The following is a 13,160-nucleotide window of genomic DNA, read 5'->3' as shown; positions in this document are numbered from 1 at the left end:
TTTTGTCAACTTGACACAAACTAGGGTCACCTAGAAAGGAGGAACCTTAACTGAGGAATTTCCTCCATGAGTCTGGACTGTACAGCCTTGTGTGGAGGCATTTTCTTGACCAATAATTGATGTGGGGAGACCCAGCCCACTGTTGATGGATCTATTCTTGGTCAGGTAGCTGTGTTATTTAAGAAAGCAAGCTGAGAAAGCCATGAGAACAGCATTCCTCGTGGTTTCTGCTTCAAGTTCTTGCTTTGGTGATAGACTGTAACCTGCAAGCCAAATAAACACTTTTCCCCAAGTTGCATTTGGTCAGAGTGTTCTATTACATCATCACAATCACCAGAAAGTGATGCTCAGTGTAGGAATACAGTGTCATTTTTTGTGCTAACTTCTGAGTTCAATATAATTAGTTGGTTTTTTTTTTTTTTTTAACATCTCAATCATTTGATTTTTACCCTTGAAGATCCTGGAGCCAGATGCTAGGGTAAAAGCCTGCTAGCTCAGAGAGGCAAGGAAAGCACTCAGCCTCCTCAACTGATGTCCAAGAAGCAATGTCCCCCTCTCATACCATCTCAAAAAAAGTCTTCTTCAAACTGAATGTCCCTCCCTTTTATTTCCTGTGCACCTCTCTTTCCATCCTGACTCCCTCTTACTCTCTCTGTTCTTTTCTTAATGATCCTATGTTCACTTCATGGGATACGTTCTTGATTGGCAACTCAGGCTAGAATATTGGCAGGATTCAAGCCTAATGCATTTTTCAAAGGAGAGTCAAGATTAAGTATTAAAATGAGGGGCTGGCTGGAGAGATGGCTCAGTGGTTAAGAGCACTGGCTGCTCTTCCTATAGGTCCTGAGTTCAGTTCCCAGCAACCACATGGTGGCTCACAATCATCTGTCATGGGATCTGATGCCTTTTTCTGGCATACATGAAGACAGCATTCTCATCTACATAAAATAAATAAAGAAAAAATGTAAAAAGTTTTAAAATGAGGTGTTCTAAAGTAAGGGCTGCATCAAACAGCTAGTGGTAAGTCTTCCACAAATACAAGCAAGAAAAACGCGAAAGATCAGTCACACTCATGCTTGAGATGCCTAAGAGTCATGCAGAGTTCAATACTGAGCCACTGGATGTCAGTCAAGTACGAAGCAGAAGTTTTAAGTCACTATTTAGAAGCTGGTTGTAACTTGACTTTGCCAAATCAGCTTTATTATTGATGGTTAGATTAAAGCACCAATAAACACGATTTTATTTTTGTTAAACTTATCCTTAGGCACAAATAATTTAAGAAATGAGAATTTAGAGGTTATACCCATCCTGGTCCTGTCTCTGTTCTCATCTCCCATACTGAGTCTACTTGATCCTGTCTCCCTGGTGCCTAATCAGAGCTGGCATTGTTTCTTCGGGTTGGTGGCTATCATTAGCCTCCTGCAGACAATTCTCTCTGACTAAACAGTGTCTTCATGTTCAATTCTAAGCCTAATCAGACAGTATCACAGGGCAAAGGCTGTGCGGTCCACTGACAATTCCTTATCGATGCACAGTGATAATTATCTGTCCCTTTGGGTACACATGGATTTGGGGACTCAGTTCCAAGTAAGTGCTTCTTCAATACTGAAAATATTAAGAGTATGGAAGCACTGCCCTATACCAGGTACCAGTATTAAATATTAAATACATTAAATGTGCATGTCACACATTTAATTATTAGTAATGCTGTGAGGCAAGAATTATCAGACAGACCCGCATAGCAATCAGGAGACATTAAAACCCTTCTCTGCCAATAACTACAGGGTGGAAATTTGATCACAGATCTGTTTTAACCCAAAACCCATGAACTTGAGTAGCCATGATTTTGCCGTCTGTGACTCTGCTTGTTCTAGAGCAGAGGAGCTCCCTGCTCAGCTCCCTCCCCCCTCCTCACAGAAGGGTTATCTGAACGGATGCCATGTAACAAGAAAGAAGGAATAGCTGAATGGGTGCCATACTGAAAGGCAAACCGTTCCTCCAAGGGGCAGAGATATGAATGAAGAAACTCTCTGTAACATATCTATCTGCTCAGGAAGCCCCCTTGGGTATCATTTTTGTCCCTCTGTTTTATGTTGAATGTCTGGACTACAAGATGGCAGGAGGTTAGAGCTATCCCAAATCTAAAACTAGCCGCTTTAGCTGCACACCAACACAGAAGATCTGCAGGGAGGCTGCCAGCTGCTCTGGGCTCTCTGGGCTTTGTCTCCCAGGATGAGTGCAGAAGACCTGAGGTCCATCTTGCAAGCAATGCTGCCTCCGCCAAACATTCTCACTACCTGGCTTTGCCCTGCATCTCCTTATCTAGTCTGCTGTCTCGGACCGGGATTTCTTGCGGGGGTCCCTTGTTTCACGGGACTAGGGGTTCTGGCCAGGTGGGCACGGGATTTGGCTTTGACAGACTACACATGAGTGGTGTAAAATCTGAGTGTATTTCTTTAAAAATGACATGAAGCTTTTACAATCATTGTAAAAGAGAAATGAAAAATCTGGCAGCTCAATAGTTGAGGTACATTTGAGGCTATCTGAAACATACTGGGTCTAAAGCAGCAGCTATCTCCTCTGAACTGGTGGTGCATCCCCGGGGCCCAAGTGCTCTGGGCCCGGGGGACTGCGAGAGATACATGAATCTGAGTCCTAGCCCATCTAAGTTCTAGTGCTAGTCCTGCATGTGAGTCTAAGTCCTTCTTCTCCCAGTCCTAGTGCTAGACTGAAGTCCTGTAGGCAAGCGACCCACACACACCAAGGTCACCTGACTTCTAAAAGCCAAGTGTAGATAACTCCTCCTCAGTTCATTGCTATGGTTATAGACTAGGTGGGCCTAAGTAAGCTCTTCAACTACATTGCCTTTCTGGGCCAGCAGAGGTTAGCCCCAGGGAACACCTGCTAAACTAGTTCCTAGGAGTGATTCAGTTGCAAATCTAATATAGCCTGCCTATGTTGACTAAGAATGAGGATTTCACCAGATCTTATCCTGGGATATTTCTCTCATTCTGTAAGCTATAATGCCCTACAATGCTGGAGGCTATTAGTTTGAATGGCTTAACATTCCAAGCCAGGGTTTGACTAGGACGTTGGAACATTGGAGAAGGTCAGAAAGCAATGTCCGAATTTTCTCTTGCTAGCTGTAAGAAAATGATATCTTGGTGAGTTCCTAGCACACTCGTACGAGGACATATCTGGGTCACCTCTGAGTTTGGGGTGCCAGGTGACAATGCGGAGGCAGGAGACTGACTTTCCTTGAAGTTTACGCCTCAGATACTGCCGTCACGCAAAGTGTGCGTAGCAGTCTGCCTCTAGGTAAAGTCTTGCTTCTGACGTGGGCCCAGACATGGAAGAGCTCCTGGGATGCACAAACAACAACAACAACAACAACAACAAAAAACAGGTGCATGAAAAGCAGGCTGTAAAGACACTGCACCATTTGCAAATATGACACACTACCATGTGTGGAATGTGTATGAGGGAGGAAACTCCTGCTTCCTGACCTGCTTGAGTTCCAGTCCTGACTTCCTTTGGTGATGAACAGCAATGTGGAAGTAAGCTGAATAAACCCTTTCCTCCCCAACTTGTTTCTTGGTCATAATGTTTGTGCAGGAACAGAAACCCTGACTAAGACGGTGCAATTGTGATAGAGCTATAAAGAGACAGGGTGCAATTGTGATAGAGCTATAAAGAGACAGAGTCACTTTGATCCTTACATGCTGCATATGCATATTCAATTATTATTCTATACCCCATAGGTATATGCAGTTATTATATGTTAAGTAGAATATATGACAAGTATAATTCCATGTAGAAGTTCAAAATATTGCTAAGATTGTCAGGTGGGGCTCAGGTGTTCAAAAATTGTGTAGTATGAAATTAACTCACAAATCTTAGCTCTGAGTATTTTTTCTCATATACCACTCTGTCTGTTCTAGCCTTCTCTTCCTGGCTGTCAGTGCCTCACTCCATATAACTAACGATGCCTTATATGAATAAGAGGGGCAGACATTGTTACCCACTACCCTTTCAAGTGCAAGTTTTATCTCTCACAGATGGTCTTGTCACCTGGGACAGGTCATGTTGAGTATTTTGTAAACAATGACATTAGCCATGTTTACAGTTAAACTGAGCGACTTAAAGAAGCCTGCTTAACCCACCCCAACCCTAGCTCTGCCAGTTCTCTGAGCAACCAATTGTTTCAGAATCCCTGAAAGCAAGGCAGCTGAGGTTGGTTCTAATTTACACACAGCAGCATCAGTAGAATCAGCTTCCTATTCCAGCCCCGGCCAGGATCTCACCTGACTCTTTAACTACCGTTAACGGTATTATAAAATTTCTCATTAACTTGAAGCTCATAATTTTTGAAATAGAAAATGTAGGGTTTTATTACCACGAGATCCCTGTGGGCTTTGAAGGCAAACGCTCTGAGATAATGGCTTTCCAGTGAAAGTCACATTGTAAAGGTCAAACAGTGAACAGATGGGGAGCAGCGGCAGCCAGGCAAGATAACACATACCCATTCCAAGCTGTCTGAAAGGAATGAGTTGTTGCCGAGCGAGGCTGAAGCTAGTTTTTGGTCACATTCTGTCTGCAGTCACATGACAACATGTAAGGCATTTATTGCTCTCTGTACCTGCTCATGTGTGAGGTGACCAGCTCTCTCATGCTCCTGCTGCTATGACTTCCTGAAGGGCTGTAAACTGTGAACTCTGATCCCTTTCTTGCTTAAGTTGCTTTTGCCAGCATACCTTATGGGAACAAAAAAAGAAACCTAGGGGCTGGAGAGTTCGCTCCGTGGTTAAGGGCATTTGCTGCTCTTGCAGAGAATCCAGGTTCTATTGCCAGAGCTGACACGTGGCATGACTCACAACCATCTGTAAACCCAGTTCCAGAGAGTCCAGCACCCTCTTCTGGTATCTGAGGGCACTGCCCCCATGTGGCACACATACATACATATGTACACACATACATGCATATATACATATAAACTTACATACAGGCAAAACATTAATTGATACACAAAGATAAAAGTAAATATTTTTTTAAAGAGAAAGAAAAGAAATTAAGATAATGGCACTCAAGATACAGTTCCTGAGTCTCCCATCTCAGCACAAGCTCTTTGCTTGCAAGGCTCAGGTCTCCTTCCATTTGGTTTTTCCAGAGCTCCACATAGATTGCACAGAGAAGGCACTCAGAGGCTTTTGTGATGGTTTGAGCAAAGGCAGCATCCTCCATTGCAGGCAAGCTGTGATGGACTTGGCAGGACAGTGCTGTCCTCGGGTGCATTTGCACCAACCTGAGCAGTGTTAGCAAGTATGAAGCTCCTGGATGGATAGAAAGATGGAATGCCATCCTAAGCTACATATCCTTCAGCCTTGACTACAATTATTTGTTTCAAGACACAGGGGAAGTTAGCAGAAGTATTTATAGAGAAGGGTAGATGACAGATGAAAGTGTTCAAGTATCTTACTCTATAGGAACTCAGGCGTGGAAAACAGGAGGTTTTGCTTTCTTTCTTGAGCCTGTGTTAGGTGAGTTGAAGCTGGCAAAGTGCTCTAGAGTCTAGGATGCTGGTGATAGAATAAATTCAATATCCTGTTCTTCAATGTTCAAAACTACCCAAGGAACTTAGCGTCTCTTCTCTTTCATGTTTTAGAAACCAGCTTCCTGAGGGACATAGAATAACTGGGCATCCCACTCAAAATGATGCATTCATGTTGAGGAGAACAGAATCAATCCACAGAGTTTAGTACATTGAGGATCTCAGGTAAGGTAGGAACCAAGACTGATCCTCTTGGCAGCCACAAGTATACAGGAGCTGTGGATGTTAGCCTGTTCCAGAGCTTAGCATTCTCTTTGCCTTAGGCTTTGAATTTTACAAGCTAAGAAAGAAGTGTAGCCATTGCTGTTAATCAGTACTCTTGACATTTTTTCTTTTAATTAGTCATCATTAGCAGTAATTGATATCATTGAGAATGTGCATGAACATTAGCATATGACATAGTGCACGTGTGGAGGTCAGAAATCACCTCTGTAGAGCTGGTTTCCCTCCTTTACTGGGGTCCCAAGAGTTGAATCTAGGGTGTCAGGTTTGTACAGCTAGTGACTTCACATGCTCAGCCATTTTGAATCTGCCTTTAGAATCTCTCTCTCTCTCTCTCTCTTCCTCTTCTCCTTTTTAAAATAGCTTTTTCATTATCTTCATTTTTATTTTTAACTTTTTAAAGTTAAAAATTAATTTTAATGTGTTAAAATTAATGTGTTAATTAAAAATTAATTTAAGTGTTTTGCCTGAATGTAAGTCTGTGTACCTCTTGGAGGCCTGCTGCACATGGAGACATCAGATCTCCTGGAACTCGAGTTGCAGATGGTTGAGAGCTGCCCTGTGGGTGCTGGTAATCAAACCTGGGTCCTCTAGAAGAGCAATCAGTGTTCTTAACCACTGAGCCATCATCCCCCAAGCTAAAAGACTTTTTATTTTTTATTTTTTAACGTTTACTTCTGGTGTATGTGTAGAAGTCAGAAGATGACTCATGGGAATTGCTTCTTTCTTTCCACCACATGGTTCCCAGGGATTGAACTCAGATTGTCAGGCAGGACAGCAAACACGCTTACCCACTGAGCCATCTTGTAGGTTTGATTACCAGCACCCACAGGGCAGCTCTCAACCATCTGCAACTAGAGTTCCAGGAGATCTGATGCCTCTATGTGCAGCAGGCCTCCCAGTGCTACACAGACTTACATCCATGTCAGAGACCAGGTATGGAAGTATTCGGGAGACAGGCAGGAGGAACTCTGTGAGCCTGGTGTACATTGTGAGTTCTAGGACAGCCAGGATATCTAGAGAGACCCAGTCTCAACAAATAAACAGACAAAAAAAAAAATGTCTGTTGTAAAAAAAAAAAAAAAAATTGGAAGACACAGAAAATATGAGTATACACCCTCCCACCCGAGATAACTGCTCATAGTGTTTTCATGGGCTGCCTTCCTGTCTTTGTTCTGCTTGTTTCTGTAGCCTGACCTAGTTTATAAGGTGGAGAAACAACCTTCTTTTTGGTTTGGCTGTAAGGGCCAATGGATCTAACTAATTAACAAGACTCTGGAGAAGCTTATCGGAGGATTCTGACACCCTTGCTCTTCCCTCAGTGTCACGTCAGACAGAACATTGATCTGAATGCCAAGGTTGGCGAGAAGTCGGGGGAGTGCCAAATAGAATTGCTGGGCTGGAAAGAGCCAGCCCCAGGAGGTGAAGCCTAAGGGTTTTCCCTACAGTAATTAGTGACTCTCTATCTGGGCACAGAAATTCTGTTAGTGCCGGGGCTTCTGCTTCCTGTGGTTCATCTTCCTCTACAGCACACACATGTGTTGAATGTGTCTGTGCTCTCTGCCTGAGAACTTTGCTCCATCATGGGCACAGCAGGGGCTGGCTCACCCATTTCCTCTGTCTCCCCAGCAGCTGCCATAGCTCCAGCTGCTGGCAGCTGGGGCACTGCTCTGATTCACCTCGCCAACAAAGTTACTTGCTCCCTGATCATCACCCCAGACACTTGCCTCAGCCCATTTGCTCCATCCGTGACTCAGTCTGGCAGCCTCCATCAGAAGCTTGGACCTTTTACCAGAGAGCTTTCTGAGTAAGTGGTATCCTGCCTGATGGCTCTCGCTTTCCTGACTGGTCCCCGTTCAGTTCCTTTACCCTGAAAAGCAGCTTTGTAAGCTGCTAAAACTTTTGATTTCTGTTTTTAAATTTCTCTTTGAAGATATTTTTCTGTTTTATCCCTGCTCCTTTACCTCTCTCATCTCTTCCTCTTTTAAAGCTAGCACTGTACGTAAGGCTCACGGATTAGTTATACTCAAAAATGAGTTGAAATATTGGATTGTGTGAAAAGAACATCAAGGGACGAAGTTGAACGTGTCTGTAACGACTTAAAACAATAGACTGTGTGACAAAGACTCAGAAAAGAGAGAAGCCCAGAACCTCAGGAATTTTTGATTTGGGACATTTTAGCAAAAGATCAAATGTCCTCTCAGCTGGGCATGTGGAGTGTGACATTCCTGAGTACTGACCTTGGAAATGTGTCTCCACAATGCCTCAAAACCAGCACTTCATCCACGAGAAATGGTTGGCAATTTTCTTTTAAACTCAAAGACTTTCCAAAATCCAAAGTGTAAAAGTCGTTTCATCTCTGACATAGTGTGTTCAGCAACCCCTCCCAACTTGCACAGTCACAGACAGTGAACTGAGTGGATCCCCCACTCCCACCGTAACCCCAACACGTCTGTCTGCAGCTGTCATGGACATCAGGGCCTTTACTGGGACTTTTTGAGTCGCTTTGATTCTCTTGACTGAGTCAAGATAGTAAATGCATAGAATAGTCAGAAAACCAGTGATAACTGGTGCTTACTGAGCACCTCTGTCTAGTCCAGATAGTAGCTTCAGTCGCCTCCCTGCCTAGACTCTGATCATAGCATACTGGTGTGCCATCTGTCACCCCTAGACAAACAGCTTTAACCAGCATCTCTTCCTGAAGCCCACCTGGACCACTCTTTGGAAAACTGTCACCAAGGCCACTTAGGTACCCGTGGCCACTTAGCCACCTCAGCCTAGCCCACCATAGACCCTTAGCACAGCAGGTGCATGTAAGTCAGAGCCAGACTATCAGACCACCCTCCCTACTCCAAAGTAGCAATTTAAAAAATTGAACCTGATAGTGTTGGTTCAGTTTGGTACAGAACAGAATTGAATGGTTTCTATGTAAAGTTTTCTGGTTACCACCCCTGGGTACTTCATCTCAGAGTCAGTCATGGGAAGCCATAATTTTTAAAACATATTATCTTTTGGTACCAATTAGTTTCTTTATAATCTCATTTAGCCCCTACTCATCCTGTCTCCCTTAAGCAACTGGCCCCTTGGGTCCATGGGGATGTCCTCAGGGCTCCTGCATGCTTGCAAAGTGACCAGGGCTGTCCTACCTCAGCTCATTTTCCACCCTGAACCCTTTCCTTCTGGCCAGATCCATGAGGAATGCTCTTCGAGTTGTTCCCATCTTCTTCTCCAAAATGAAGAGGACCAAGTCTCGAAATCGGACGTCATGAGGTATGGAGGCCCCCGAGGTGCCCATCTGCCTAGGTCTCTTCTTCCGAGGACCCAGCTGGACTGCTTGCGGTGAATCCATGGAGGCAGATGGTCTGGCTCTGTCTATGCCATCAGGTGGTGTCTGCAGAATGAGGGCTCTGATGTCATCTCACCAGCAGACTCTGAAGCCTGCTTCATAGGTGCCACCCTGGTGACAACTTCCTGCTGAAGGAATGTCTCACTCTGATCATGTCCTTTTCCCAAGATGGAGCTCTTGACAGAAAGAATAGTGAACTTTGGTTTTCATATACTTGATCTCTGCAGTACTTCAGAATAAACTTGGGAAGAAAGTGGAAACCCACCATTGGTTGAGTATTATCACTTATCTCTAAATGTATTCAAGCCCTTTAGGTTGCATTTTAAAAGTTATTTTTTTTAAAAAAAAATTGTTATATTTGCTTACTGGGCAAGGGGTTATGTGTGTGCATGCTGACATCAGTGTGGAAGGCAGAGGCAATTTTCCCCCTCCATTGTGTAGGTCCCAGGAATAGAACTTGGGTCATCGGTCTTGGTAGCAAGCTTCTATCCCCACTGAGTCATCTAGCTGGCTCCTGCTGACTTTGTTAATTGATTCCTCTAGTTCACTTCAATTCTCTCTCTCGGACCTATGTTACAGTATGCCAGTTGTCTGAAATTTGCATAGGTGTGTTGTATCTGGCGATTGTGATTTGATGTGAATGGCATCAAAATTTCTCTCTCTACTGATCACTTTTTAAAAAAACAATTTATTTTTACTTTATGTGCATTGGTGTTGGAGGGTGTCATATTCCCTTGAACTGGAATTTCAGACCGTTGTAAGCTGCCACATGGTTACTGGGAATTGAATTCTGGACTGCTGGAAGAGCAGCCAGTTCTCTTAACCAGTGAGCTATCTCTTCAGCCTCCATGGTCACTTTTCCCCCAACAAACCCATAAATATGATTTTCAGAGCTCTGTTGTTGTACTCTGCTGCTTTAGTTACTATCATTTTGTAGTGGGCATAGGACCACAGGTTCCCATGTGTGAGCAGATTTTATAGATGGGGAAAGCTAAGGCTCAGCCACTGCAGATCACAGAGTAAGGGGCACACGAGATCCTAAATGCAGTTCTTCTGACTTCAACTGTGATGCATCTCAGTTTGTTTTGGTTTCCTTTGGGTTCATTTTTTTAGTGCACCAAGTTTCCAGAGAGTGGTCGCTACATAACTAACATAGGTCTCTGAGATGAGGTGAGTTTTGGAGAAGAGTCACTACCATGAAGTTAGGGATATTTTCATAGCTCTCTGTGCAAAATGGAATGTTCATCTTTAGTTAACATTACTTCATAGGTCTCACTTCTGGAACACCTACTACAGGATCCAGGCAAGACCTAAAAACCTTTGCTGACTGAATTCTTATAAGAGCATACTGTCAGCTAGATACCCACACGATATGGAGGGGGTGCCAATGCCCACAAAGTAACATCTGGGCATCGAGAAGCAGCAGAGCAGATCCTCAGCCCTGTAAGCAACTTGCTCAAAGCCACAGAACCAATAAGTGGCCACAGCTAAGAAGCGGCTGAGTCAGGACACGGAGTCAGGTTTGTCTGACTTCAAAATGCATATACTCTTGGGGCCAGTGAGACGGCTCAGTGAGTAAAGGAGCTGGCTTCCCAACCTCAAAACTCAAGTTTCATCACAGTAGCCAGCATAGTGGACCACAAAACGGATTCTCACAAGTTGTCCTTTGATCTCCATAGAAGCACCAGGGTACACACACACACACACACACAAAATATAATAAAAAATTCAAAATTAAAAATGTATGCTCTTTGGGGCCAACTGAAGTCAGTGGGGTTGACTGGAGTGAGCAGAGGTCCTAAAAATTCAATTCCCAACAACCACATGAAGGCTCACAACCATCTGTTCAGCTACAGTGTACCCATATACATAAAATAAATAAAAAAAAATCTTAAAATAAAAGATGTATGCTCTTAACCAGGAAGTGGTGGTATGTGCCTTTAATCCCAGCACTTAAGAGGCAGAGGCAGGCAGATCTCTGTGAGTTCAAGGTCAGCCTAATATATATATGTGTATACACACACACACACACACACACACACACACATACACACACACACCAAGCAGCCTCCTTCTGCCATGCCTCCTTACCCAGCAATAAATCTGGACCCTTCTTATGCATTTCACCACAGCATTTGAGATGTTTACTGCCTGCAAGAGTGTATGAGCACATGAGTGCCTCAGCACCACCAGAGGAGGGTGCTATGACAGCTGCCATCAGGCATCCACAAGGGCTGGTTCGTGCAAGAATGACAGAGCTGCAGTGAACAGACTTCAGCTCTCTGCAGGTAAGAGCTTTTGAGTAGCCACACCTGTCAAAGTACAGAGCCGGTCCTTGTGTGGTAGAGACCTTGACAGTGTTCACAGAAATGTAGCAAAAGGAACTTACTCAACTGGAGGGGCCTTTTGTGTAGCTCCCTGAGACTGGAGTGTGATGTTCGCTTGATAGGGATCAAGAAGTGGGGACAAGCCCCCACCCCTTGACCCTCTGTTAGATGCTTGGTTTCAGACAGCTACATGATGGAGTCTTAGCCTGCAAGTGGTCTGACTGCATGAGCAAGCCAGTCCTCTAGCCAGAGCCCAGGGTGGTATCATCCCCATAGTAACGTAAGACCACAGAAGCAGCAACGGGGACAGACAACAGCACAAGGATGCAGCCAGGGAGGCATAAGCTCCCATGTGCACAGCTGAGAGGCTGTGAACTGGCCCAGTCGCTTCACTTCCTTAAGCCTGTTTTCCCCACATCTAAAGCAAGAACTGAGATAGCCCATTCCACCTCCGCACAGAAGGCTTGACCCAGACGAGAACCTTAAATAAGAGCCAATCGTTATTTCTATTTTGTTCAGAGGGTCATCTCAGCTCAATCTAAAATCAGACCCATACTTTATAAAATCATTAAATTATCCAAGTATCGCATTGCCCAGTGTTAGCTACTGCTGCACCCAAGAGTGAGTGGGACACACATCCTAAAGTCACTCTGAGCTATATCTGTGTCCTTTTCTGGCTCCCAACCTCCAAGACTTCCAACGCCCATTAAAGAATCTTCTATGGTAAATTCTCTCTTCTGACGTGCCCACTGTATGAAACACCCCAACTGAATCTTTAACACAGTGTGCAATGAGAGCAGAGGAGCAGACAGGGTATCAGCCACAGGAGTCATACTCCATCTGAAGAGAGACTCACCGAGACGTACATACCAGGCAGCTGCTCGTGGCTTGATCTCTACATAGGGTTTAGAAACAACAGGAGTTGTCTACTAGCCGGCTGTTAGATAAAAAGTGACAGGACACTTGTAGCCACCTTAAGTCATGCCATATGCTAGTTATCAGCATGGGTAAATGTCGACAGTCTAATAATTACAAGACCAGCTCACAATACACCATGACCAGTTCTAATAGAGAGGAGAAAGGAGGCATATGGCAAGCCCTGCAACGGAACAGTGAATCCCACTGCTCGTGGGGATTAGGTGGGATTTTTAGCTTTGTCTTTGTGTGTTTTTATTTTACAGGTTTATTTTGTCCCTTCCTCTCCTTTCCATTCCTATTTATTTAGTTTCCTTTGAGATAGAGTCTAGCATGTTCCCCAGGCTGGTCTGACTCAGTAGCTTACAGGACCCTTCCCAGCTCCACCCCTTGGAGCAACTTGTACTACACATCATGCCTGGCTATTGTTCAACAGATTCCTACAATAGACAGGAATTGTATTTTGGCCACAACAATAAATTACTTTAAATTTGTTTTCTTGTGTTTACACCTGGGTGACTCAAGGGTGGTGAGATTATTTTAAGTGAGCTGGATAGAGGGTGGACATGTCTCTGCTTCATCCTGTCTGACGTCCTACCTGGCTGTCAGGCAATACTCCACAGATCCAGGGCTCTGATGTTGGGGAAAGCAGGGCTTAGAGTTAGAACTGTTTAGGAATCTCACCCTAACCAACTCCAGAGATGAAGTCTGGGGCTTCTAATCCCATTTTTCTGACTCACAG

At 44.2% G+C, this 13,160-nt stretch overlaps 1 protein-coding gene across 4 annotated transcripts in view; it reads right to left on the bottom strand.

Annotated features, from left to right (window-relative positions):
* The window catches only part of Dntt (DNA nucleotidylexotransferase), a 39,434-nt gene extending 30,079 nt beyond the window's left edge, over window positions 1-9,355 (bottom strand). For 3 of the 4 annotated variants that reach the window (XM_031384831.1, XM_031384833.1, XM_031384834.1), the window contains exon 1: window positions 8,977-9,179. In XM_031384831.1, coding sequence (XP_031240691.1) covers window positions 8,977-9,179 — 203 coding nt within the window. Of the gene's footprint in view, window positions 1-8,976 lie in introns of all 4 variants that reach the window. The other variant, XM_031384830.1, reaches the window with a different exon arrangement.
* Window positions 9,356-13,160: the final 3,805 nt, after the last annotated feature.

Source organism: Mastomys coucha, unplaced genomic scaffold (genome assembly GCF_008632895.1).
Source record: "Mastomys coucha isolate ucsf_1 unplaced genomic scaffold, UCSF_Mcou_1 pScaffold21, whole genome shotgun sequence".
Classification (NCBI taxonomy): Eukaryota; Metazoa; Chordata; class Mammalia; order Rodentia; family Muridae; genus Mastomys; species Mastomys coucha.
The sequence above is the reverse complement of the archived record's forward strand: the minus strand, read 5'-3'. Positions and strand labels throughout refer to the sequence as shown.